The sequence below is a fragment of the Oncorhynchus kisutch genome, linkage group LG18, assembly GCF_002021735.2.
Source record: "Oncorhynchus kisutch isolate 150728-3 linkage group LG18, Okis_V2, whole genome shotgun sequence".
Classification (NCBI taxonomy): Eukaryota; Metazoa; Chordata; class Actinopteri; order Salmoniformes; family Salmonidae; genus Oncorhynchus; species Oncorhynchus kisutch.
The window spans coordinates 68,572,926-68,600,744 of record NC_034191.2 but is presented as its reverse complement, the minus strand read 5'-3'; the positions used below and the strand labels follow the sequence as shown (position 1 = coordinate 68,600,744).

The 27,819-nt window shown below is 42.9% G+C and overlaps 2 protein-coding genes across 9 annotated transcripts; one reads left to right on the top strand and one right to left on the bottom strand.

The window, feature by feature from the left end:
• Window positions 1-788: 788 nt before the first annotated feature.
• LOC109909897 (diamine acetyltransferase 1) lies at window positions 789-4,378 on the bottom strand. Of its 2 annotated transcripts, XM_020508980.2 has the most exons (6): window positions 3,744-4,378; window positions 3,205-3,256; window positions 3,022-3,108; window positions 1,906-2,007; window positions 1,745-1,785; window positions 789-1,390 (listed from the first exon to the last, which is right to left on the bottom strand). In XM_020508980.2, the coding sequence occupies exons 1-6, from the start codon at window positions 3,807-3,809 to the stop codon at window positions 1,214-1,216; spliced, it is 525 nt and encodes a 174-aa protein (XP_020364569.1). In that variant the 5' UTR covers window positions 3,810-4,378; the 3' UTR covers window positions 789-1,213. The 2 variants fall into 2 exon arrangements, with proteins under 2 accessions (XP_020364569.1, XP_031652465.1); XM_031796605.1 differs by having other exon boundaries at window positions 1,745-2,007; window positions 3,744-4,003.
• Window positions 4,095-27,672, top strand: LOC109909896 (acyl-coenzyme A thioesterase 9, mitochondrial). Of its 7 annotated transcripts, XM_031796603.1 has the most exons (18): window positions 4,127-4,204; window positions 4,752-4,775; window positions 18,696-18,790; window positions 18,992-19,018; window positions 19,232-19,396; window positions 19,720-19,765; window positions 19,914-20,084; window positions 20,182-20,219; window positions 20,531-20,614; window positions 20,786-20,889; window positions 20,966-21,039; window positions 21,136-21,203; window positions 21,490-21,601; window positions 23,623-23,713; window positions 23,810-23,895; window positions 25,662-25,749; window positions 25,843-25,993; window positions 26,405-27,672. In XM_031796603.1, exons 5-18 carry the CDS (start codon window positions 19,372-19,374, stop codon window positions 26,461-26,463), a joined length of 1,197 nt encoding a protein of 398 aa, XP_031652463.1. In that variant the 5' UTR covers window positions 4,127-4,204; window positions 4,752-4,775; window positions 18,696-18,790; window positions 18,992-19,018; window positions 19,232-19,371; the 3' UTR covers window positions 26,464-27,672. The 7 variants fall into 7 exon arrangements, with proteins under 7 accessions (XP_020364567.1, XP_031652464.1, XP_031652463.1 ...); XM_031796601.1 differs by lacking the exon at window positions 19,232-19,396 and having other exon boundaries at window positions 4,129-4,204; XM_020508978.2 differs by lacking the exons at window positions 4,752-4,775; window positions 19,232-19,396 and having other exon boundaries at window positions 4,095-4,204.
• Window positions 27,673-27,819: the final 147 nt, after the last annotated feature.

Below are 27,819 nucleotides of genomic sequence, written 5' to 3'. Positions count from 1 at the left end.
GTACCCATGTGTATATTTGGGTTTTTGTAAGCACTTAAATAACTCTGTTTAAACCAAGTTCATTCTCCTGCGCCTGACTTCCCTGCCACCAACACGCACCTGTTACAATTGTGGTCTGTGCTGTACGTGGATCAACGTTAAGTCAATTAAGCACCGTCCTGCCCTATTTCCTACCAGCTTTCAGAGTCCATATGGAGGGTTAAGGGTAGAGTACAACTGTCCACTAAAGACAATGGAAGACTAATATCACTCCTTTAGTTGGGTTACTGAACTTAACTGCTGTCCTCAACACACATTTGGCAAAAGCCAAATAGACAAAGGAGAGCTGTGAAACGTCATAATTAGAGCGTTAGGCCTTTTCTCTGGGTTTAGTTTGAGTGTTAGGGGAAAAACCTGAGAAAGGGCCACTGACAGTAAAGAGGATCTGTCTGGGAAAAGGGTCAGGATGCAATGTTTGTAAACTGGGCCACTACACTGTTTGGTTGTGAAAGTGTTTGTTGATCAGGCAATGCTGTAGTGAATGTTCAGTCAGTGAAAAACAAACCATCACATTGATATGCATTTCTACGCCCCTGGTTTCTGCAAGACCTGACTAGAACGTTTGTGTGCCTGCGCGTGTTTCACTCCTCTGCTCTCCATAGACTGGTAACAGACCACACATTCCCCTTTCACAGAGGAAGAGAAAGTATGGGGGTGAGAGAGGAAAAGGCAGATGACATCACCATTCTGGGATTTCATTGTAAAGCCCCCGGGCTTCCTAGAGCTAGAAAAGTCAGTCACCACACAAATATGCTCTGAACCGTTTAATTGCAAAAAAATAAACCCATTAAAACTACAAATCACTATTTTAGAGAAAGTTACCTATATTGGTCTATAAGGAAAAGGAGCATGCTACACCCTTTCAGGTTCTAGATAGGATTCCTACACAAAAGGCTTTAAGGTTTGTTGATTGGCAGAATAAACTAAAAACTACATCAACTACTAAAATGATGGCTTTAGATAAAATACTTGATCTATTAAAACAAAAGTATTCATGAAACCTAAATTAAGTGAATAGTAATGTTTAATGCCCCTTTTTACTAATAATAATAATATTTTGTCAGTAGTCACACACCCCACTGCTGAAGTGAGAGACAGGCAAATAATGAACTGAATTGAAATCGACCCCAAGTCTCATTCCAATCCCCATCTTTCTCTGTGTCTCTGGGCCAGCTCACTCTTCGGGGCCGGATGACATCTTGAGGAGGGAGCTCTTGTCGATCTTGAAGAGTCTCCATCCCTCCTCCAGAGAGAGGTCGGCAGCGCCGCGACGCTTGTAGAACTCTATCGACGCCTGGTTGCCCTCGGCGACGATGAAGTGCATGCTGCTGCAGCGAGACTTGACCGCCGTCTGAGGGGGAGAGAGCAGGCGTCAGTGTACCGGAGAGTGATTGTGAGCTTTCCCCGCCCCCCTCACACAAAGCCATCCAAATCTAAAAATAAGCTTTCCCTCCAACACCATTTATTTTCCCCCAATACATATTCATTGATTATTTCAACAGCAATAAACAGAACAGGAGTGGAATCAGCTATTTGTACAAAGAATCATAACTCACTGAATTGGGCTTTATAGAAAGTATGGAATTCTGTTTGAGTCATTGACCTACTTCTACAACAGGATTCTGACCAGAGCCATGTAAAAACTGTGACATCTACCATCTAGTTGGTACTGTTTGTACTGTGTAATAACTCCTAAGTTACTCACATGACTGAGGAGCTTGAGGATCTCTGAGCCGATGCCAAACCCTGGTGGAGAAAGAAAAGACAATGGGAAAGCAGTAAAAATGGACAGACGATGAGAGTTTATGGTTATTGGTAAGGTCAGTGAGGAAGAAAGACAGAAGGAGAGGAAGTGTTTCTGCTTACCCCTGTACTCTTTCATGACGAAGAAATCTTCCAGGTAAAGCAGCTTGCCGATCCAGGGGTCATAGGTGAAGTAGTACATGGCAAAGCCAATTACCACAGGACCTAGACAAAAATAAGTAATCACATGAATGCAGGCCTGACGTAGTACAACAGAGCTTGTACCAGAGTTACCCCCAAAACACTGAATGACGGCCAGTTAAGCATTCTGCCCTAAATGGTTATGAGCAGCTAGGATGTGGGATTGTGGATCACAGATCTGTGATTAAGGATAACTTCAACCTTCAGCTCTAAACTCAGTCTGGTTTTAGTGAGGCCAGAGGACTGTGTAAACGTGTGTTGGGCAGTGGTGTAAAGTACTTAAGTAAAGATACTTTATAGTACTACTTTAGTATTTGGGGGCATCTGTACTTTACTATTTATATTTTCCATTCAACTTTTACTTCACTACATTCCTAAAGAAAATAAGGTATTATAACTCCATACATTTTCCCTGACACCCAAAAGTACTTGTTACATTTTGAATGCTTAGCAGGACAGGAAAAATGGTCAAACATCCCTGGTCATCCCCACTGCCTCTGATCTGGTGGACTCACTAAACACACATGCTTCATTTGTAAATTTAGTGTTGGCGAAAGCCCCTGGCTATCCGTAAATGTAAAAAAAAAAAGTGCACTCTGGTTTGCTTTTACTCAAGTACTATTTTACTGGGTGACTTTCACAATACAGTACTTTTACCACCACTGCAGTTGGGGTTATGTTGGGAGAATTGAATGCATGCAGTTTATCACACAAACGTGTCTGACACCCACACAGACCATAAGAGGAAGTAAGACAATGTGTACCCATCAGCCTCTCGAGACTGATGGGAGACAGATGTGTACAGCTACAATGTTTCAAACCTACATACTTCTCTTTACAGAAAGTGTAAGTAAAGCGTTGGGCTCCTCCCAGACATCAAATATCATGTTATTGTGTACACTGACAATATAACTGAAGAGATGAGTCTGTATACAGCACAAACTGGCCTCACAGGTTTGATCTATGTTTGGCATAGGGAAAGTAACTACATGCATTGAGAGGCAATGTTGGAGGGATTGGAGATTCACAACCTCTTACCATTGTTGTTGTTGCTCTGCTCACTGGGGTCTTCCGCTACCAGGCAGTGGTAAAATGGGTGGTCCCCAAATCCGTCCTCGAGCAGATCTGTTATTACAAACGTTATAAATGCAATTTACACTCTGTGTGCAGTCAATCACACGGTAAGCAGGACATAATGGTTTTAGTTTCATTCAGACGCACCTTTCTCAGTCAGTATCACTTGATCTTCCATGTCTTCATATTTAGCCAGTTCCTAAACAGAAGCGGAAACAATTGTCAGATTCAAAACCAAGAGCAAGTCAAATGGGGAACGTGTATCACTGACTGAGATAGGTGACCGTCAACGGTCAGAACACCACCTCAAACGGAGGAAACAAGGCTCCTTGCCAACGTAAACAATTAAACTACAGAGCCAACTGTGATACCGAAGGATATCCAGAGGAAATCGTCGGTATTTATGTCACCTTCAGACACAAGTTCAGAATTTCTTTGAATGAAGGCAAACGAAACGGTTTCGTCTATGCTTAAGCAGGGATACAAAATAACAAAAAAATAACAAAACAACAAATGGTCTCACGTTCAGGGCGAGGGCCAAATGGGTGTGTAGTGTAGGCTAAACATACGTCAGTATATTTTCCAACAACTTTCGCAAAACAACAGCGTAGTGAATCTACGCAAAACAGTAGTTAGACAGTGCATTTATTTATTCTCCTCGTCAAATGTTTTTGTTTACGGCCTACCTTTATGAGTCGCAGTATGTCAGGCACATCTTTGGGTTCCGCTTTCCGCAATTTAAAACGGTCCATTTTCTTCTTTTACTCTTTTTCCCTTTTCTCACTAAACCTCTGTATGTGAAGTGAAGCAGGAGAAGTTTCTTCATTCGCGTCCCAGGAGTTTAAACCTCCACAGTCAGTCTGGGATCCTGACGCCTATGTCGGGAGAGTTTACATGCAGCAGTAACCTATCTGGGTCGGATCAGCTGGACTGGATCGTGCTTTGTCTCGCAACGCGGTTTTATACGGACGGAGAGGGTTGGGGAGGTTAACCGGAACTCGGCAGTTTCTGGCCAATTGGAACGAAAGATCTCCGACACGTCGCAAGTTTCTCTGTTGTTTTCTTCGATCAAGAGAGAACTTGCCTGACTTGTCACCCTGAATTTTTCCATGCGACGTGGATGAGTAGCCAGGCAACGATATAACAGGTGCACATTATATTTTTTCACTGCATCTAGCCTACTCTGTACTTTAGCACTTTTTTCTTTAAATGTCTTTAACTATGTATACATAGTGGAATTCTACATAATGTATTGAGTATAAATATCTAGAGAAATTGGTTACATAGATTTTGCACAGGCCAAGACTACAGTGGAATGGCCGATAATAACAGGCTCAGTAGCCTATCCAGTAATTACTGGATTGTAGCCAGTGCAGCACGACCAGTTACTTTTATATAGACCCTGGATTGCTGGTGCTAGTAGAAGCAGTCCTCCATAGGAATGAATGGAATTCTACAGTATTTCAATTAAATGTTTCAAGGACAAAATTACATATATTTAAATATGTTTGTTGTGGGTATAAAAATAACAGAGAGTCGCACACTCTATATAAAAACTCGTAGTAATTTATTGGGTAAATCACCAACGTTTCGGCATCACTGTGCCTTCTTCAGGGTTATTGTAGTGGGGGCAGTAAAATTAGTACTCTCTTCAGAAATCTAACAACTTTGTTCTCTCTCACCTTGCCCCCCAGCCCCTCCTCCACTGACCCTCACAGGTGAGAGTGTGGATTGGAATGTGTGGTTTTCCATGTTACAGCCCGGTATAGCTAATTTAATGTGGAATACTACTATTAATGACAAAGGCCTCATCATGACGCAGGCATAATGAGGAGCTGTAAATGGTAATAACAAATAAAGTATGTGACGGAGCCAACAGAGGTCTAATGTTCCTCTCAAACTGGGCCCTATCTAAAGGAGAAGAGACAGAGGGGCTTGTGGCACTGCAGTTACAGGGAAGCTGTGCCATAAAGTTGCAGACCTCTTGGCGAGGCCATATGCACTCACATACAGGGAGGTTAAAGGGGCAATCTGCCATTTGTACATACATTTTTGAACGTTTAAGTAATATATATGGACTATACCCATTGATTCTAGCAGAATATAACTTATAAATGCCTCATGAGCTTTAAGTTAAACTGGTACCCCATCACAACCCAAAATATAAGCTTATTTTTATCCATTGCTTTTTAACAATTGTTAACAAACATAGCCTCAATGCTTAAAACAAAATAAAACATATCTTTAATGGTAAGTCCTTGCATCCATAGCTGTCTATGAATTTGAGAGTGAATTGATGAACGCTTTTACGCCATCCATTATATCCGCAAAATTATTGCGCACTTGTTTTTAGTTATACAAGTTGCCCTGTACAGGCAAGGGCAAATGTCCACAGGAAATCAACTACAATTTCAGTGCTGTCACTCTTTGTATAATTAGCTTAATCTGTCCCCCCGTTTTGGAGTTGTATTTCGGTATTTAGCTAATTCAGCTAACTTCTCAAACATCTTCATATAGCACACGGAAATGCTGTCACCGAGGTGAGTGTGAGGGTGTAGAAGAGCTAGCTAAACCAGTCGATTTCACAGAAATGGTAAAGCTAGTTAGCTAACGATAGTTTGCTAATGTAGTAGCGTTAGCTAGCTAAAAGGGATTTCTTTGTAAAAAAACAAAAAAAAAACACCATGAGCTCAAAGGAGTTCAAAGGAGCGTATAAAAATTGGTGTAAAATGAACGCTGAGTATGTTTTTGAAAAAAGAAGGCATATATGCATTTTCAAATTATTTTTCATCCCAAAAATGTGTAATAAGCAAAGGCTTTGATTTCTGGTCAAACATATGGAAAAGAGGTCTTAGAAAAGATCTATTAGAAATACGTAAAAATACAATGTTGTAAAGACCCTTGCCAACTAATTTCATCATTTATATTAAGTTTTGCAGAAATCATTTTATAGGTAATGAACAGTTAAAATCATGTTTTTTTTGTGAAATTTGATTATATTTGGATGAAACTAGATAAAAGTATGATGACAAAGTTAGAAAAAGTATTGATCATAAAGATTGCTTCCCTCCCTCATGTTATACACTTGGATTCAGGAACCTGGATCATTAAGGGAATAGGATTCAGGAGCCTGGATCATTAAGGGAATAGGATTCAGGAATCTGGATCATTAAGGGAATAGGATTCAGGAGCCTGGATCATTAAGGGAATAGGATTCAGGAGCCTGGATCATTAAGGGAATAGGATTCAGGAGCCTGGATCATGAAGGGAATAGGATTCAGGAGCCTGGATCATGAAGGGAATAGGATTCAGGAGCCTGGATCATTAAGGGAATAGGATTCAGGAGCCTGGATCATTAAGGGAATAGGATTCAGGAGCCTGGATCATGAAGGGAATAGGATTCAGGAGCCTGGATCATGAAGGGAATAGGATTCAGGAGCCTGGATCATGAAGGGAATAGGATTCAGGAGCCTGGATCATGAAGGGAATAGCATTCAGGAGCCTGGATCATTAAGGGAATAGGATTCAGGAGCCTGGATCATTAAGGGAATAGGATTCAGGAGCCTGGATCATTAAGGGAATAGGATTCAGGAGCCTGGATCATTAAGGGAATAGGATTCAGGAGCCTGGATCATTAAGGGAATAGGATTCAATAGCCTGGATGATGAAGGGAACAGGATTCAGGAGCCTGGATCATTAAGGGAATAGGATTCAGGAGCCTGGATCATTAAGGGAATATGATTCAGGAGCCTGGATCATTAAGGGGCGGCAGGGTAGCCTAGTGGTTAGAGCGGTGGACTAGTAAGCGGAAGGTTGCAAGTTCAAACCCCCGAGCTGACATGGTACAAATCTGTCGTTCTGCCCCTGAACAGGCAGTTAACCCACTGTTCCTAGGCCGTCATTGAAAATAAGAATTTGTTCTTAACTGACTTGCCTAGTTAAATAAAGGTAAAATAAAAAATAAATAAAAATCATTAAGGGAATAGGATTCAGGAGCCTGGATCATTAAGGGAATAGGGTGACATCACCCTAACTCTTATTTTAATACACCAATGGTATCATGATATTCTCTTACCTAATTTAATAAGTTCCAACATCAGAGAAGGTATGTTTTCAGAGGGACGTGGTTTACATACAGTGCATTTGGGAAAGTATTCAGACCCCTTACCCTTTTCCACATTTTGTTACGCTACAGCCTTATTCTAAAGTTGATTAAATCATTTCCCCCCTCAATCTACACACAATAGCCCATATTGACAAAGCGAAAACAGGTTTTTAGAAATGTTTGCAAATGTAATAACAATATAAAAACAGAAATACCTTATTTACATAAGTATTGAGACCCTTTGCTATGAGACTTGGAATTGAGCTCAGGTGTATCCTGTTTCCATTGATCATCCTTAAGATGTTTCTACAACGTGATGGGAGTCTGCCTGTGGTAAGTTAAATTGATTGGACAGGATTTGGAAAGGCAGACTCCTGTCCATATTAGAGGTCGACCGATTATGATTTTTCAACGTCGATACCGTACCAAGGGGAACAACCGCCTTGGAGTGGTTGTTCCCCTTGCTCTGCATGGGTAACGCTGCTTCGATGGTGGCTGTTGTCGTTTTGTTGCTGGTTCGAGCCCAGGGAGGAGCGAGGAGAGGGACGGAAGCTATACTGTTACACTTGCAATACTAAAGTGCCTATAAGAACATCCAATAGTCAAAGGTTAATGAAATACAAATGGTATAGAGGGAAATAGTCCTATAATAACTACAACCTAAAACTTATTACCTGGGAATATTGAAGAATCATGTTAAAAGGAACCACCAGCTTTCATATGTTCTCATGTTCTGAGCAAGGAACTGAAACTTAAGCTTTCTTACATAGCACATATTGCACTTTTACTTTCTTCTCCAACACTTTGTTTTTGCATTATTTAAACCAAATTGAACATGTTTCATTATTTACTTGAGGCTAAATTGATTTTATTGATGTATTATATTAAGTTAAAATAAGTGTTCATTCAGTGTTGTTGTAATTGTCATTACAAAAAAAATATATACTTTCCAAAGGTACTGTAGCTAGATCGCTACTTTGCTGGTGTCTACATTTGACTATATAGTATCAGGAAATATGTAATTAAAAGTTTACATTATTAATCTATGGCAAATATACTTACGTTTCCACTTTCATCTGTGTCTGGTGTTAGCTACTTGCTGGCTAGCTAGGTCTTCAGCCAGCCTGAAACAACCCTGCTCACTGCATCCAAGTTTCTTGACATAGGCGCTTCAAATAGCTGTTATTATGGCTGCTATTTAGTTACTCATAATATTATGGGGGATATTTTAGTCACCCAAAAGGCAATTTTACATGATCAGAATGACTGTTCAGGACCTTTAAGAAATATCGCCTAGTGTCTTCAAATCAAAGTTTATTTGTCACGTGCGCTGAATAGAACAAGTGTAGACCTTACAGTGAAATGCTTACTTACAGGCTCTAACCAATAGTGCAAAAAAGGTATTGGGTGAACAATAGGTAGGTAAAGAAAATAAAACAACCATAAAAAGGCAGGCTATATACAGTAGCGAGGCTATAAAAGTAGCGAGGCTACACACAGACACCGGTTAGTCAGGCTGATTGAGGTAGTATGTAGATATGGTTAAAGTGACTATGCATATATGATGAACAGAGAGTAGCGTAAAAGAGGGGGTGGTGGGTGGGACACAATGCAGATAGCCCGGTTAGCCACTGTGCGGGAGCACTGGTTGGTCGGCCCAATTGAGGTAGTATGTACATGAATGTATAGTTAAAGTGACTATGCATATATGATAAACAGAGTGTAGCCACAGCGTAAAAATAGGGGTTGGGGGGGGGGGGACATACAATGCAAATAGTCCGGGTAGCCATTTGATTACCTGTTCAGGAGTCTTATGGCTTGGGGGTAAAAACTGTTGAGAAGCCTTTTTGTCCTAGACTTGGCACTCTGGTACCGCTTGCCATGCGGTAGTAGAGAGAACGGTCTATGACTGGGGTGGCTGGTGTCCTTGACAATTTTTAGGGCCTTCCTCTGACACTGCCTGGTGTAGAGGTCCTGGATGGCAGGCAGCTTAGCCCCAGTGATGTACTGGGCCATACGCACTACCCTCTGTAGTGCTTGCGGTCAGAGGCCGAACAGTTGCCGTACCAGGCAGTGATCCAACCAGTCATGCTCTCGATGTTGCAGCTGTAGATCCTTTTGAGGATCTCAGGACCCATGCCAAATCATTTTAGTTTCCTGAGGGGGAATAGGCTTTGTCGTGCCCTCTTCACGACTGTCTTGGTGTGTTTGGACCATTATAGTTTGTTGTTGATGTGGACACCAAGGAACTTGAAGCTCTCAACCTGCACTACAGCCCCGTCGATGAGAATGGGGGTGTGCTCGGTCCTCCTTTTCCTGTAGTCAACAGTAATCTCCTTAGTCTTGGTTACGTTGAGGGATAGGTTGTTATTCTGGCACCACCCAGCCAGGTCGCTGACTTCCTCCCTAGAGGCTGTCTCGTCGTTGTCGGTGATCAGGCCTACCAAATCAAATGTATTTATATAGCCCTTCTTACATCAGCTGATATATCAAAGTGCTGTACAGAAACCCAGCCTAAAACCCCGAACAGCAAGCAATGCAGGTGTAGAAGCACAGTGGCTAGGAAAAACTCCCTAGAAAGGCCAAAACCTAGGAAGAAACCTAGAGAGGAACCAGGCTATGAGGGGTGCCCAGTCCTCTTCTGGCTGTGCCGGGTGGAGATTATAACAGAACATGGCCAAGATGTTCAAATGTTCATAAATGACCAGCATGGTCAAATAATAGTAATCACAGTGAACAGGTCAGGGTTCCATAGCCACAGGCAGAACAGTTGAAACTGGAGCAGCAGCACGGCCAGGTGGACTGGGGACAACAAGTAGTCATCATGCCAGGTGGTCCTGATGCATGGTCCTAGAGAGAGCATACTTAAATTCACACAGGACACCGGATAAGACAGGAGAAATACTCCAGATATAACAGACAACACACTGTTGTGTCATCTGCAAACTTAATGATGGTGTTGGAGTCGTGCCTGGCCATGCAGTCGTGGGTGAACAGGGAGTACAGGAGGGGACTGAGCACGCACCCCTGGGGAGCTCCAGTGTTGAGGATCAGCTTAGCAGATGTGTTGTTACCTACCCTCACCACCTGGGGGCGGCCCGTTAGGAAGTCCAGGATCCAGTTGCAGAGGGAGGTGTTTAGTCCCAGGATCCTTAGCTTAGTAATGAGCTTTGAGGGCACAATGGTGTTGAACGCTGAGCTGTAGTCAATGAATAGCATTCTCATGTAAGTGTTCATTTTGTCCAGGTGGGAAAGGGCAGTGTGGAGTGCAATAGAGATTGCATCATCTGTGGATCTGTTTGGGCTGTATGCAAATTGGAGTGGGTCTAGGGTTTCTGGGATAATGGTGTTGATTTGAGCCATTACCAGCCTTTCAAAGCACTTCATGGCTACGGACGTGAGTGCTACAGGTCTGTAGTCATTTAGGCAGGTTGCCTTTGTGTTCTTGGGCACAGCGACTATGGTGGTCTGCTTGAAACATGTTGGTATTACAGACTTAATCAGGGAAATGTTGAAAATGTCAGTGAAGACACCTGCCAGTTGGTCAGCACATGCCCGAAGCACACGTCCTAGTAATCCATCTGGCCCTGCAGCCTTGTGTATGTTGACGTGTTTAAAGGTCTTGCTCACGTCGGCTACAAGAGCATGATCACACAGTTGCCTGGAACAGCTGATGCTCTCATGCATGCCTCTGTTGCTTGCCTCGAAGCGAGCATAGAAGTGATTTATCTCGTCTGGTAGGCTTGTGTCACTGGGCAGCTCGCGACTGTGCATCCCTTTGTAGTCTGTAATAGTTTGCAAGCCCTGACACATAAGATGAGCATCGGAGCTGGTGTAGTATGATTCAATCTTAGCCCTGGATTGACGCTTTGCCTGTTTGATGGTTCGTCGCAGGGCATAGCAGGATTTTTTGTAAACTTCCGGGTTAGAGTCCCACACCTTGAAAGCGGCAGCTCTACCCTTTAGCTCAGTGCGAATGTTGCCTGTAATCCATGGCTTCTGGTTGAGGTATGTACGTACAGTCACTGTGGGAACGACGTCCTCGATGCACTTATTGATGAAGCCAGTGACTGATGTGCCGTACTCCTCAATGCCATCGGAAGAATCCCGGAACATGTTCCAGTCTGTGATAGAAAAACAGTCCTGTAGTTTAGCATCTGCTTCATCTGACCACTTTTTTATAGACCGAGCGACTGGTGCTTCCTGCTTTAATTTTTGCTTGTAAGCAGGAATCAGGAGGATAGAGTTGTGGTCGGATTTACGAAATGGAGGGTGAGGGAAAGCTTTGTATGCGTCTCTGTGTGTGGAGTAAAGGTGGTCTAGGATTTCTTTCCTTCTGGTTGCACATTTAACATGTTGATGGAAATTTGGTAGAACTGATTGAAGTTTTCCTGCATTAAAGTGTCCGGCCACTAGGAGCGCTGCCTCTGGGTGAGTGGTTTCCTGTTTGCTTATTTCCTTATACAGCTCACTGAGTGCGGTCTTAGTGCCAGCATCTGTCTATGGTGGTAAATAAACAGCCACAAAAAGTATAGCTGAAAACTCTCTAGACAAGTAGTGTGGCCTGCAATTTATAACAATATACTCTACTTCAGGTGAGCAAAATCTAGAGACTTCCTTAGAGTTCGTGCACCAGCTGTTGTTTACAAATATGCACAGACCGCCCCTCTCGTCTTACCGGAGTGCGCTGTTCTGTCTTGCCAGTTCTGCGTGTGTTCCGCTAGCTGAATATCCATGTCGTCATTCAGGACCTTTTTCGGGTCCTGACCAGGCATCCGGCTCTTTGTCCTCTGTACCTGCGTCGCTTCCTCTTGCAAATAACGTGGATGTCGGCCCTGCCGGGTGTTTGGAGGATGTCTTGTTTGTTGAAGAAAAAATCTTTGTCTAATCCGAGGTGAGTGATCACTGTCCTGATATCCAGAAGCTCTTTTTTTGCCATAAGATACTGTGGCAGAAACATTATGCACAAAATAAGTTACAAATAACGCAAAAAAACACATAATAGTAAAACTGCTGCCATTTCTTCCGGCGCCATTCTTGTCATTCTGTTAACAAAAACCCACATCTTTAAGATATTTTTTTCATTTCTCTCCCTCACGAGGAGGGAGGATAATATAAGTTCACAGAAGTAACAGGTAAAGGTAGACCTACCAATTAGCTATTGTTTTTATTTTTTACTGATAATTTGGTTTATGATTGACACATTTCAATCACTTAATAAATGTGTTACCGAATCTTTAACAGTGACCAAAAAAATCAGTAACAGAATGACTGCAACTGAATTCTACTCTCCTTCCTTCCACTGGCATATTGTTATGTTCAGCTCATAGGGTCTCCTGCTACTGTCCTCCCTTCCACTGACATTTAAATAAAGCCTAGTTAAATAAAGGTTAAATAAAAAATGTTATGTTCAGCTCATAGGGTCTCCTTCCACTGGCATATTGTTATGTTCAGCTCATAGGGTCTCCTTCCACTGGCATATTGTTATGTTCAGCTCATAGGGTCTCCTTCCACTGGCATATTGTTATGTTCAGCTCATAGGGTCTCCTTCCACTGGCATATTGTTATGTTCAGCTCATAGGGTCTCCTTCCACTGGCATATTGTTATGTTCAGCTCATAGGGTCTCCTTCCACTGGCATATTGTTATGTTCAGCTCATAGGGTCTCCTTCCACTGGCATATTGTTATGTTCAGCTCATAGGGTCTCCTTCCACTGGCATATTGTTATGTTCAGCTCATAGGGTCTCCTTCCACTGGCATATTGTTATGTTCAGCTCATAGGGTCTCCTTCCACTGGCATATTGTTATGTTCAGCTCATAGGGTCTCCTTCCGCTGGCATATTGTTATGTTCAGCTCATAGGGTCTCCTTCCGCTGGCATATTGTTATGTTCAGCTCATAGGGTCTCCTTCCACTGGCATATTGTTATGTTCAGCTCATAGGGTCTCCTTCCACTGGCATATTGTTATGTTCAGCTCATAGGGTCTCCTTCCACTGGCATATTGTTATGTTCAGCTCATAGGGTCTCCTTCCACTGGCATATTGTTATGTTCAGCTCATAGGGTCTCCTTCCACTGGCATATTGTTATGTTCAGCTCATAGGGTCTCCTTCCACTGGCATATTGTTATGTTCAGCTCATAGGGTCTCCTTCCACTGGCATATTGTTATGTTCAGCTCATAGGGTCTCCTTCCACTGGCATATTGTTATGTTCAGCTCATAGGGTCTCCTTCCGCTGGCATATTGTTATGTTCAGCTCATAGGGTCTCCTTCCACTGGCATATTGTTATGTTCAGCTCATAGGGTCTCCTTCCACTGGCATATTGTTATGTTCAGCTCATAGGGTCTCCTTCCACTGGCATATTGTTATGTTCAGCTCATAGGGTCTCCTTCCACTGGCATATTGTTATGTTCAGCTCATAGGGTCTCCTTCCATTGGCATATTGTTATGTTCAGCTCATAGGGTCTCCTTCCACTGGCATATTGTTATGTTCAGCTCATAGGGTCTCCTTCCACTGGCATATTGTTATGTTCAGCTCATAGGGTCTCCTTCCACTGGCATATTGTTATGTTCAGCTCATAGGGTCTCCTTCCACTGGCATATTGTTATGTTCAGCTCATAGGGTCTCCTTCCACTGGCATATTGTTATGTTCAGCTCATAGCATAATGGTTTTCTTTCTCTTTCTGATGCGTGGTGGTCAAAGCAATAGTGTAAAAACAGTCCAGACAACCCCTTCCTCTCTCTCTTCTCTCTCTCTCTCTCTCCAGCTAATGTCACCTCTTTTGGCTCTTACTGACAACAACAAGCAATGCAGATGTAGAAGCACGGTGGCTAGGAAAATCTCCCTAGGAAGAAACCTAGAGAGGAATCAGACTCTGAGGGTTGTCCAGTCCTCTTCTGGCTTTGCCATGTGGAGATTATAAGAGTACATGGTCATTAAGGCCAGATCGTTCTTCAAGATGTTCAAACATTCATAGATGACCATCAGGGACAAATAATAATCACAGTGGTTGTAGAGGGTGCAACAGGTCAACACCTCAGGAGTAAATGTTATTTGGCTTTTCTTTTCCGAGCATTCAGAGGTTGCGACAGCAGGTTTGGTAGAGTGGAGAGTTTCGTATATGTTATTTGTCTTCAGGAAGGCAACATCTTTTTCCCAAAAAATTGAGAGGCCAACTTTAAAATTAAAAATAAAATAAAAATCTTGGTCAAAGTTTGACTTTTTCAAGAGTGGCATTATTACTGCCACTTTTAGTGAGTTTGGTACACATCCAGAGGATAGGGAGACATTTATTATGTTCAACATAGGAAGGCCAAGCACAGGAAGTAGCTCTTTCAGTAGTAGGCAGCTGGAAGGCTTACAGGCCATGACTATTTTTGTGAATGTGTCGAGAGATACAGGATTAAATAACTTGAGTGTCTCCATTGACCTTAGGTCCTGGCAGTTCTGTGCAGACTCAGGACAACTGCGTTTTGGAGTAATATGCCGATTCAAAGAGGAGTCTGTCATTTGCTTTCAAATGATCATGATATTTTCATTGAAGACGTTCATGAATGGGGTGGCAGGTAGCCTAATGGTTAGAGCGTTGGGCCAGGAACCGAAAGGTTGCTGGATCAAATCCCCGAGCTAACAAGGTAAAAATTAGAGGTCGACCGATTAATCGGAATGGCCGATTTAATTAGGGCCGATTTTCTAGTTTTCATAACAATCGGTAATTACATATATATATATATATATATATATTGTTATGTTCAGCTCATAGGGTCTCCTTCCACTGGCATATTGTTATGTTCAGCTCATAGGGTCTCCTTCCACTGGCATATTGTTATGTTCAGCTCATAGGGTCTCCTTCCACTGGCATATTGTTATGTTCAGCTCATAGGGTCTATAATATATATTTTATATATATATATATATATATATATATATATATATATATATATATATATATATATATATATATATATATATATATTATATACTGCTCAAAAAAATAAAGGGAACACATAAACAACACGATGTAACTCCAAGTCAATCACACTTCTGTGAAATCAAACTGCCCACTTAGGAAGCAACACTGATTGACAATAAATTTCATATGCTGTTGTGCAAAAGGAATAGACAACAGGTGTAAATTATAGGCAATTAGCAAGACACCCCCAATAAAGGAGTGGTTCTGCAGGTGGTGACCACAGACCACTTCTCAATTCCTATTCTTCCTGGCTGATGTTTTGGTCACTTTTGAATGCTGGAGGTGCTTTCACTCTAGTGGTAGCATGAGACGGAGTCTACAACCCACACAAGTGGCTCAGGTAGTGCAGCTCATCCAGGATGGGACATCAATGCGAGCTGTGGCAAGAAGGTTTGCTGTGTCTGTCAGCGTAGTGTCCAGAGCATGGAGGCGCTACCAGGAGATAGGCCAGTACATCAGGAGATGTGGAGGAGGCCGTAGGAGGGCAACAACCCAGCAGCAGGACTGCTATCTCCGCCTTTGTGCAAGGAGGAGCAGGAGGAGCCAGGTCTGGGAGGAGATCCTTCCACTTTAATTTTGAGTGTCACTCCAAATCCAGACCTCCATGGGTTGATAAATTTGATTTCCATTGATCATTTTTGTGTGATTTTGTTGTCAGCACATTCAACTATGTAAAGAAAAAAGTATTTAATAAGAATATTTCATTCATTCAGATCTAGGATGTGTTATTTTAGTGTTCCCTTTATTTTTTTGAGCAGTGTATATAAAAATCGTCCGATTAATCGGTATCGGCTTTTTTTGGGGTCCTCCAATAATCGATATCGGCATTGAAAAATCATAATTGGTCGACCTCTAGTAAAAATCTAAGTTAGCTTGGCGACAGTATCAAAAATACATTTAGCATTATTTATTTTTTCTCAATTAGGTTGGAAAAGTAGGCTGATCGAGCAGCAGTGAGGACTCTTCGATATTACATATTCCGACTAGCTTGGAAGGCTTCCAGTATCATGGAGCGCCATTTCCGTTCCAATTTTCAGGAAGCTTGCTTCAGGGCTCGGGTATTTTCTGTATACCAGGGATCTGTCAACTGCGTTTATTTTCAGCAAATTTAACATGTATAAATATTTGTATGAACATAACAAAATTCAACAACTAAGACATAAACTGAACAATTTCCACAGACATGTGACTAACAGAAATGGAATAATGTGTCCCTGAATAAAGGGGGGGTCAAAATCAAAAGTAACAGTCAGTATCTGGTGTGGCCACCAGCTGCATTAAGTACTGCAATGCATCTCCTCCTCATGGATTGCACCAGATTTGCCAATTCTTGCTGTGAGATGTTACCCCACTCTTTCACCAAGGCACCTGCAAGGTCCCGGACATTTCTGGGTAGAATGGCCCTAACCCTCACCCTCCGATCCAACAGGTCCCAGACGTGCTCAATGGGATTGAGATCCGGGCTCTTCGCTGGCCATGGCAGAACACTTACATTCCTGTCTTGCAGGAAATCACACACAGAACGAGCAGTATGGCTGGTAGCATTGTCATGCTGGAGGGTCATGTCAGGATGAGCCTGCAGGAAGGGTACCACATGAGGGAGGAGGATGTCTTCCTAGTAACGCACAGCGTTGAGATTGCCTGCAATGACAACAAGCTCAGTCCGATGATGCTGTGACACACCGCTCCAGAACATAACGGACCCTCCACCTCCATATCGATCCCACTCCAGAGTACAGGCCTCGGTGTAACGCTCATTCCTTCGACGATAAACGCGAATCCGACCATCACCCATGGTGAGACAAAACCGCGACTCGTCATTGAAGAGCACTTTTTGCCAGTCCTGTCTGGTCCAGCGACGGTGGGTTTGTGCCCATGGGTGACGTTGTTGCCAGTGATGTCTGGTGAGGACCTACCTTACAACAGGCCTACATGCCCTCAGTCCAGCCTTTCTCAGCCTATTACGGACAGTCTGAGCACCGATGGAGGGATTGTGCTTTCCTGGTGTAACTCGGGCAGTTGTTGCCATCCTGTACCTGTCCCGCAGGTGTGATGTTCGGCTGTAGCGATCCTGTGCAGGTGTTACAGGGGGTCTGCCACGATCCTGTCTTAGGCATCTCACAGTACCGACATTGCAATTTATTGCCCACCGCCACATCTGCAGTCCTCATGCCTCCTTGCATCATGCCTAAGGCACGTTCATGCAGATGAGCAGGGACCCTGGGCATCTTTCTTTTGGTGTTTTTCAGAGTCAGTTGAAAGGCCTCTTTAGTGTCCTAAGTTTTCATAACTGTGACCTTAATTGCCTACCGTCTGTAAGCTGTTAGTGTCTTAACGACCGTTCCACAGGTGAATGTTCATTAATTGTTTATGGTTCATTGAACAAGCATGGGAAACAGTGTTTAAACCCTTTACATTGAAGATCTGTGAAGTTATTTGGAATTTTACAAATTATCTTTGAAAGATAGGGTCCTGAAAAGGGGAGTTTTTTGTTTGTTCTTGCTGAGTCGATGATGGCTCCGAAAGCCTTTGAGTGCATCTGTGGCCTTTTCCATGTGAATATTGAAGTCACCAAAAATGTGAATATTATTCGCCATGACTACAAGTTCTGATAGGAATTCAGAGAACTCAGTGAGGAACGCTGTATATGGCCCAGGATGCCTGTAAACAGTAGCTATAAAACGTTATTGAGTATGCTGCATAGATTTTATGACTAGAAGCTCAAAAGACGAAGAAAAAAAGGGTAAATTGAAGTTTACTGTTGTAAATGTTAGCAACACCTTTGCGGGATGCACGGAGATATGGTCACCAATGTAACCAGGAGGAGAGGCCTCATTTAACACAGTAAATAAATCAGGCTTGAGCCATGTTTCAGTCAGTCACATCAAGGTTGTGATTAGTTCATTGATGATGACTGCCTTGGAAGTGAGGGATCTAACATGAAGTAATTATATTTTGGGATGTGAGATATTATCACAATCTCTTTCAATAATGACAGGAATGGAGGAGGTCTTTACTCCAGTGAGATTGCTAAGGCGTACGCTGCCATGTTTTTAGTTCAGCCCGACCTAGATCGAGGCACAGACACGGTCTCAGCGGGAAAGCTGAGCTGACTACACTGACAGTGATTGTGGCAGACTCCACTTAGCTTGCAGGCTGGCAGAGCCCTGTCTATGTTGATGGATGAGAGCACCCCTCCAGCTTGGATGGAGTCCATCACTCCTCAGCAGGCAGGGCTTGGTCCTGTTTGTGGGGGAGTCCCAGAAAGAGGGCCAGTTATCTACAAATTCAATATTTTGGGAGGGGCAGAAAACACTCTTCAACCAGTGATTGAGTTGTGAACTCTACTGTACTGAGGTCCACTGTGCTGTTCTGTACTGTGCTGTAATGTGCTGTCCAAACTCAGTGGGCTATGTGCCAGGGACTTGACTGACATCTGGGATTCCCATACACATTTATTAATAGGTTTAATAGGTTTACGCGAGTATTTGGAACCTTGAGTGTGAATGTTGTGGGCTTGCTGTGTTGACATGTCAGTGTTTCTTCCTTCCATTCCACAGGTTCGGGTTCCTAAGGTCGGTGGCGTCCCTGACAACCAGGACGTTCTCCCGGGGGCCTGTGTCTTTGCAGGGGAAGGCCCCGGACATGTCTGAGGGTAAGGCCATATACAACTGACTGACTGACTGATCTATATATATATTTATATATTGGTTTGTTAATTGATTAACTGACTCACTGTTATGAACTTCATTTATACTACTCTTTGGGTATGATGACAAGACTAGAGGACATTGAGACTCCATCTAGTCTCCTGACATCTAACCCATTACTTGTTTTGTGTCTCCACTCTCCACAGGAAATGCTCACTTGCTAATGTCCAATGGTGTGTTGGTAACCAACCTTGAATCCTAATTGTATAAAACACTTACTTAATTCAGTCTAAATTCAACTTAATCCTGCCTGCATGTATTTTAGCTCATCGTCTCTAAAACACACTGCCTTTAACGCATTCTCTCTATTTCTCTATCTCTATCCAGCACCCTGTGGTCTGTTGAGCTGGTTGTACGACCTTGTTTCTCTCTTCCATTTCTTACAGACTGAACTATGAATGCACCCCTGGCCTGTGGCAGTGGCGGGCACCTCTTAACGATGCTGCTGTACCCTATTCTATAGTATACGGACCTGTCTTGGTCGTCTCTCTCTCTCAAGTGTCTTGTTTCATATCGTCTCAACATTATGACATCACAGCGACGCCAGTCAGGTGGGCCACAGATCAATAGGCAAATCTCAAATGACACCTTATTACGTTGTCAGTGCACTAGTGATTTCTCCGCATTGCGCGTACACCCTCAAGCTGCAGCGCAAAGCCACTCAGTGGCTCCATGTGCTAGCTGGAACAACAGTGGAGCTGATATTGTGTATCCTACCCAGACCTCACTAGTACTCTGTAGCTTGCTGCTGTCATTCTGTCTGAGATCATATGATTCCCATTGCACATTCTGTTCTGAGCACAGAATCAGTACACACACACACACACACACACACACACACTGAGAGCTGATCAACTGTGTGGTTGTTTTTCAGTGCGCAACAGGCTGAGAGAGATTGTGGGAGCGTCCACTAACTGGAGGTACAGTAACAGAACCAGAAAAGCTACTTTGTATTGAGATATTCATACCATGACACGAAGGCCTGTGTTTACTTGTTATAGATGTGTATGACCTTGTTAAACTCACAGCTCATTCCTGATGTATCTCTCGCTATCTCCCATCCTGTAGAGACCACCAGCAGGCGCTAGCTGACCGTTTGTCATTGTCCAATCAGCTGGCTGGTTCTCAGGATGAGCTTCCTGTCCGCAGGATGAAGGACAGCTACATAGAGGCCCACCTTCCCCTGGGCACAGACCCTACCCTTAGAGAGAAATACCTCAACTACCTCAAAGGTGTCAGGTAACAGATACAGATACACACTCACACATTCTTCTCAAACACACACACACACACACACACACTTCCTTCCCCCCTCTGTCTGTTGTCTCTATTCCAGGTTTGGCCGTATCCTGGAGGATCTGGACAGTCTAGCAGGTATGACCATATGCCATTTTTTTTATTTGAACCTTTAACTAGGCAAGTCAGTTAAGAACAAATGCTTATTTACAATGACGGCCTACTGGGGAACAGTGGGTAAACTGCCTTGTTCAGGGGCAGAACGACAGATTTTTACCTTGTCAGCTCTGGGATTCGATCTAGCAACCTTTCGGTTACTGGCCCAACGCTCTAACCTGCCAACCTGCTGACATCATCACCTCAACAACACACTGGTGCATGGTATTACACTGGTATTACTATTCTCTCTCTCTCTCTCTCTCTCTCTTTGTCTCTCTTTCCCCCCTTAGTGTTGATCTGTTACTCTCACACCCATAACAAGACACTTCAAAGATCTCCTCTGTCCATCGTCACTGCCCTGGTGGATAAGATAGGTATGAAACCTAGCAGTCCTGGTACAACATCAGGGTGTACCGTATAGACCAGTGCAGTGTTTCTCAAATCTAATCCAGGGACACTTTTTCCTAGTGTCATTGAATATATATTGTTTGTTACTGTTGCAGTTTTGTAGTTGTGGCTTATTTCCCCTGTATGTGATGTCACAGACATGAGGAAACAAATCATCCACCCTGACTGCGACATCAAGTTCACTGGTCACGTGACCTGGGTGGGGAAGACCTCCATTGAAGCCAAGATGCACATGTCTCAGGTATACACGCACGCGCACACACACAGTAATATACTAATGTCCACAATAGTGATGTTATGTCTGTGTGTATGCACAGTACCACGGTGGGGCCTACACTCCAGTTCTGGATGCTACGTTTGTTATGGTGGCCAGAGACCCTGAGAACAAGAGGTATACAACATCCATCCAATCATCCATCCATTCAACCATCCACAGTATCCATCCATGACTGATGTCTCTATTTCTCTGTCGGTTTCTGTCTCTCAGGGCAGCGTTTGTTAACCCTCTGAAGCCAGAGGGAATTGAGGAGGAGAAACTGTTTCACCAGGGAGAGAGTAAGACACACTACATCCTTATGTGTATATATTACTGTGTGTGTGTTTCTGTTATTGACTGTGTGTGTGTTTCTGTTATTTACTGTGTGTGTGTGTGTTTCTGTTATTTACTGTGTGTGTGTGTGTTTCTGTTATTTACTGTGTGTGTGTGTTTCTGTTATTTACTGTGTGTGTGTGTTTCTATTATTTACTGTGTGTGTGTGTTTCTGTTATTTACTGTGTGTGTGTGTTTCTGTTATTTACTGTGTGTGTGTGTTTCTGTTATTTACTGTGTGTGTCCCTCCAGTCAATAAGACGCGTCGTATAGAGCTGACTACAGCGTCTCTACTGAAGGTGGCCCCTACTGCTGAGGAGAGGAAGATCGTACACAGCCTGTTCCTCAACACCCTGGACAGCAAGTACGACACAAACACACACGTCAAATATTTGTTTTTACGTAAACAATAAGCAACTAAACTTCCATAATTTATCTTTAAATCACACGGATCACAATGACTACAGTCATATTTTGTCATATCAAATTGTTGTCACATTGATGTTCCCATTAAAATGAGATTAAAGTTAATTTAAGGTAGCAATAATCTTAACTGACTTCACACCCATTGTACAAACGCATATACAGTGAGGCAAAAAAGTATTTAGTCAGCCACCAATTGTGCAAGTTCTCCCACTTAAAAAGATGTGAGGCCTGTAATGTTCATCATAGGTACACTTCAACTATGACAGACAAAATGAGAAGAAGAAAAAATCCAGAAAATCACATTGTAGGATTTTTAATGAATTTATTTGCAAATTATGGTGGGAAATAAGTATTTGGTCACCTACAAACAAGCAAGATTTCTGATTCTCACAGACCTGTAACAACTTCTTTAAGAGGCTCCTCTGTCCTCCACTCGTTACCTGTATTAATGGCACCTGTTTGAACTTGTTATCAGTATAAAAGACACCTGTCCACAACCTCAAACAGTCACACTCCAAACTCCACTATGGCGAAGACCAAAGAGCTGTCAAAGGACACCAGAAAGAAAATTGTAGACCTGCACCAGGCTGGGAAGACTGAATCTGCAATAGGTAAGCAGCTTGGTTTGAAGAAATCAACTGTGGGAGTAATTATTAGGAAATGGAAGACATACAAGACCACTGATAATCTCCCTCGATCTGGGGCTCCACGCAAGATCTCACCCGGTGGGGTCAAAATGATCACAAGAACGGTGAGCAAAAATCCCAGAACCACACGGGGGGACCTAGTGAATGACCTGCAGAGAGCTGGGACCAAAGTAACAAAGCCTACCATCAGTAACACACTACGCGGCCAGGGACTCAAATCCTGCAGTGCCAGACGTGTCCCCTGCTTAAGCCAGTACATGTCCAGGCCCGTCTGAAGTTTGCTAGAGAGCATTTGGATGATCCAGAAGAAGATTGGGAGAATGTCATATATGGTCAGATGAAACCAAAATATAACTTTTTGGTAAAAACTCAACTCGTCGTGTTTGGAGGACAAAGAATGCTGAGTTGCATCCAAAGAACACCATACCTACTGTGAAGCATAGGTTGTGGAAACATCATGCTTTGGGGCTGTTTTTCTGCAAAGGGACCAGGACAACTGATCCGTGTAAAGGAAAGAATGAATGGGGCCATGTATCGTGAGATTTTGAGTGAAAACCTCCTTCCATCAGCAAGGGCATTGAAGATGAAACGTGGCTGGGTCTTTCAGCATGACAATGATCCCAAACACACCGCCCAGGCAACGAAGGAGTGGCTTCGTAAGAAGCATTTCAAGGTCCTGGAGTGGCCTAGCCAGTCTCCAGATCTCAACCCCATAGAAAATCTTTGGAGGGAGTTGAAAGTCCGTGTTGCCCAGCAACAGTCCCAAAACATCACTGATCTAGAGGAGATCTGCATGGAGGAATGGGCCAAAATACCAGCAACAGTGTGTGAAAACCTTGTGAAGAATTACAGAAATGTTTGACCTCTGTCATTGCCAACAAAGGGTATATAACAAAGTATTGAGAAACTTTTGTTATTGACCAAATACTTATTTTCCACCATAATTTGCAAATAAATTCATAAAAAATCCTACAATGTGATTTTCAGGATTTTTTTTCAAATTTTGTCTGTCATAGTTGAAGTGTACCTATGATAAATTACAGGCCTCTCTCATCTTTTTAAGTGGGAGAACTTGCACAATTTGTGGCTGACTAAATACTTTTTGCCCCACTGTAAGGCATAAAAATATACAAGAGCAAACTCACTGAATCATAAGCTGTACGAAATATTATGGATTTTTTTTGTTGCTTCACTGTCAAATTACAAGTGTTACCTTTATTAAATGATGAGAACACACACATCATAAAATCCAGCACAAGCATTTTGTGAGTGTGTGGTGATTGTGTCTGTCTGTCTGTGTGTTGTCCTGTAGGACAGTGAGTTTCCGTAGCAGAGTTCTGCCTCCTAACTCCGTATGGATGGAGGATGCCAAAGTCAAAGGACTGGAGATCTGCCATCCACAGGTTAGAGAGCGAGAGAGGGAAGGAGGGAGAGAGAGGCAGAGATATTTACAACCGGGAACATTTCTAATTTGTGCTGACTAAGATGTGTGTTTTCAGGAGAGGAACATCTTTAACAGGATCTTTGGAGGGTTTCTGATGAGGAAGGCTTACGAGCTGGGCTGGGCTAACGCATGTGTCTACGGGTGAGTGAGCGAATGTGTTCCCAGCAACCGAGAACATTCCCAGTTACTGTGTGACGTTATGACATGTACCCTAAACACACCTCAGCAACTATGTCTGGATTTAATTAAAATCATTCTGCAGAATTATTACAGGAATGTTCTGTTAGTGTTGATGAAGATGTTATTTAAAACACCCATAACATCAAGGAACATTCCCACAAGACTCAAAGTTATAGTGTAATGTTTTGACATGCATCGTTGTTCCAATAATGTTTGAACATTCACAGAACCAATTTGAGTTTGCTGGGTTGTGTGGACGGGTACAAATGAGAAGATCTACGTTTGTATCGGTCCATCACTTACAGTGCATTCGGGAAAGTATTCAGACCGCTTCCCCTTTTCCACATTTTGTTATGTTACAGCCTTTTTCTACAATGGATTTTTTTTTAATCCCTCATCAATCTACACACAATACCACATAATGACAAAGCAGAAACTCGGGGCTCCCGAGTGGCGCAGCAGTCTAAGGCACTGCATCTCAGTGCTAGAGGCGTCACTACAGACCCTGGTTCAATCCTGAGCTGTATCGCAACTGGCCATGATCGTGAGTCCCATAGGGCGGCGCACAATTGGCCCAGAGTCGTCTGGGTTAGGGAAGAGTTTGGCCGGGGTAGGCCATCACTGTAAAATAAGAATTTGTTGTTAACTGACTTGCGTAGTTAAATCAAGGTTAAAAAATTTATAATTAAAAAGGGCCTTGGTCAGGTAGGTGACCAAAACCCCGTCATTCTAACAGAGCTCCATAGTTCCTCTGTGGAGATGGGAGAACCTTCCAGAAGGACAACCATCTCTGCAGTACTCCACCAATCAGGTCTTTATGGTAGAGTGGCCAGACGAAAGCAACTCCTCAGAAAAAGGCACATGACGGCCCACTTGGAGTTGGCCAAAAGGCACCTAAATGACTCTCAGACCAGGAGAAACAAGATTCTCTTTGGCCTTAATGCTAAGCGTCACATCTGGAGGAATTCTGGAGGAAACCATCTCTATGGTAAAGCATTGTGGTGGCAGCATCATGCTGTGGGGATGTTTTTCAGCGGCAGGGACTGGGAAACTAGTCAGGATCGAAGGAAAGATGAACAGCGCAAAGTACAGAGAGATCCTTGATGAAAACCTGCTCCAGAGCGCTCAGGAACTCAGACTGGGGCGAAGGTTCACCTTCCAACAGGACAACGACCCTAAGCACACAGCCAAGACAACGCAGGAGTGGCTTCGGGACAGGTCTCTGAATGTCCTTGAGTGGCCCAGCCAGAGCCCGGACTTGAACCCGATCGAACATCTCTGGAGAGACCTTAAAATAGTTGTGCAGTGACGCTCCCCATCCAACCTGACAAAACTTGAGAGGATCTGCAAAGAAGAATGGGAGAAACACCCCAAATACAGGTGTGCCAAGCTTGTTAACGTCATACCCAAGAAGACTCAAGGCTGTAATCACTGACAAAGGTTCTAAAACAAAGTACTGAGTAAAGGGTCTGAATACTTATGTAAATGTAATATTTCAATTTTTTTATTTTGAATACATTTGCAAAAATGTCTAAACCTGTATTTGCTTTGACATTATGGGGTATTGTGTTTAGATTAATGAGGGGGGGAAAAAACAATTTAATACATTTTAGAATAAGGCTGTAACGTAACAAAATGTGGAAAAAGTCAAGGGGTCTGAATACTTTCTGAATGCACTGTACACTTGCGCATCCTCATTGTGTGTGTGTTCTCTCGCTCTGCTCCAGGGGGTGTCGGCCTAACTTGGTTGCCGTGGACGATATCCTCTTCCGGAAGCCAGTAGAGATTGGCTCCCTACTCCTGCTCTCATCACAGGTTTGTGTGTGGGTGTGCGCATGCAAGCATGTGCATTTGTGTGTTATATGATCTCCAATTTCAGTGCTGACACATCCCTCTCTCTGTCTCCAGGTGTGTTACACAGAGGGAAAGTACATCCAGGTCAGAGTTCATACAGAGGTTCTTGACCCCCTGACCCGGCAGCACAACACCACTAATGTCTTCCACTTCACCTTCGTCACAGACAAAGACGTCCCCAACATAGTGCCACAGAGCTACGGCGGTATGACCTCTAAGCCCTGACCTTTTAACTCTAACCCTAACATATGCCGCATTTAAGTCATGTCGGAAACCCGCGACATCTGAGTTCAAATTAACGTTATTTATGTAGTGCTTCATATTGGTTGATTCGGATACTTCCCTTGTCAGAAACGCTGGTTTGTTTATAATATGAGTAAGCAAGTTGGAAATGTCAGTTGGAGTTTCCGACATGACGTGAACTCAGCAATAATACCGCAGAGCTACCGAGGTATGACCTCTAACCCCGGACCTTTAAACTCTAACATTGCATCGCAGAGCTACGGAGGTACCGTTACTAGAACGTTTGTGCCAACAGAAAGAGATTAAAGTTATTGAAATGTTTTTACTGTAGATTCCACACAGTCTAACATTGGTCGTATGTGTCTATCTCCAGAGTCCATGTTGTACCTGGATGGAAAGAGACACTTTAACCAGACCCTGGAGTCTCAGTGAGACGTGATGAATACTGACGAACCATGACCCAACACAACAACTACCTGCTAAAGCCTTAGTCTCCAGCCACCGCACCTGACCTCCTTACCGTACGGTGTGTGTATGTGTGTGTCTATTTGCATAACAAGGTGTCTATTAATTTGTTTACCTCTATGTACCAAATATATATATATTTATAAACTGGGTGGTTCGAGCCCTGAATGCTGATTGGCTGACAGCCGCGGTATATCAGACCGTTATACCATGGGTATGACAAAACGTTTCATTTTACTGCTCTAATTATGCTGGTAACCAGTTTATAATAGCAATAAGGCACCTTGGGGGTTTGTGGTATATGGCCAATATACCACGGCTAAGGGCTGTATCCAGTTACTCTGCGATGCGTCGTACCTAAGAACAGCCCTTAGCTGTGGTATATTGGCCATATAACACACCCCCTTATGCCTTATTGCTTAAATGTATGCATGCTGTCTGTCTAGTATAGGTCTGTTTGGTGGTTGATTCTTCTGGAGTCTGTTTACGTTCTGGGACCCTGGTTTGGGAACACAGATGTCAATAGTGCTATCACTTTTTTTCTACATATCTTCGACATAAAATCAAATTAAATGTTATTTGTCACATGCCGAATACAACAGGTGTAGAAATGCTTTACTTACAAGCCCTTAACCAACAATGCAGTTTTAAGACAAATAAGAGTGAAGAAAAATATTTATTAAATAAACTAAAGTTAAAAAATAAAAGAACAATAAGGAGGCTATATACAGGGGGTACCGGTACAGAGTCAATGTGCGGGGGCACCGGCTAGTTGAGGTAATGGAAGTAATATATACATGTAGGTAGGGGTAAAGTGACTATGCATAGATAAAAAACAGCGAGTAACAGCAGCGTAAAATAAAGGATGGGCGGTTAATGCAAATAGTCTGGGTAGCCATTTGATTAGCATGATTACATCAACAGGATTTTATATTTTGTCAAAATGTTATTCATGCTACACGGTCTTACAGCTTTAAAGCTTGTTTTTCACAGATACTCATCACAGGTCTTATTTTTATATATTCTATTTGATATAATCTCCATCTGTGTGTACACTAGAGCGAGTGAATGGGTGTGTATGGGTTATTTAAGGGAAAGGGGCATCTTTACTCGATTCGATCAAAGTTATGTAACAAATGACACATATTTGCAATAAATATTTATCCTTCATTGTGATTCACGTGTATCCATCCGTCTTTTACTCATGTTCAACTATCAACAATTTTAAGGAAGGAAGCTGTTGTAAGTGTCCATATACACGTTAAAAGTCAACTCGACTGAGCAAATAAGAGTTTTATTTTCTTCAAGTGAAGGTTGTTGATT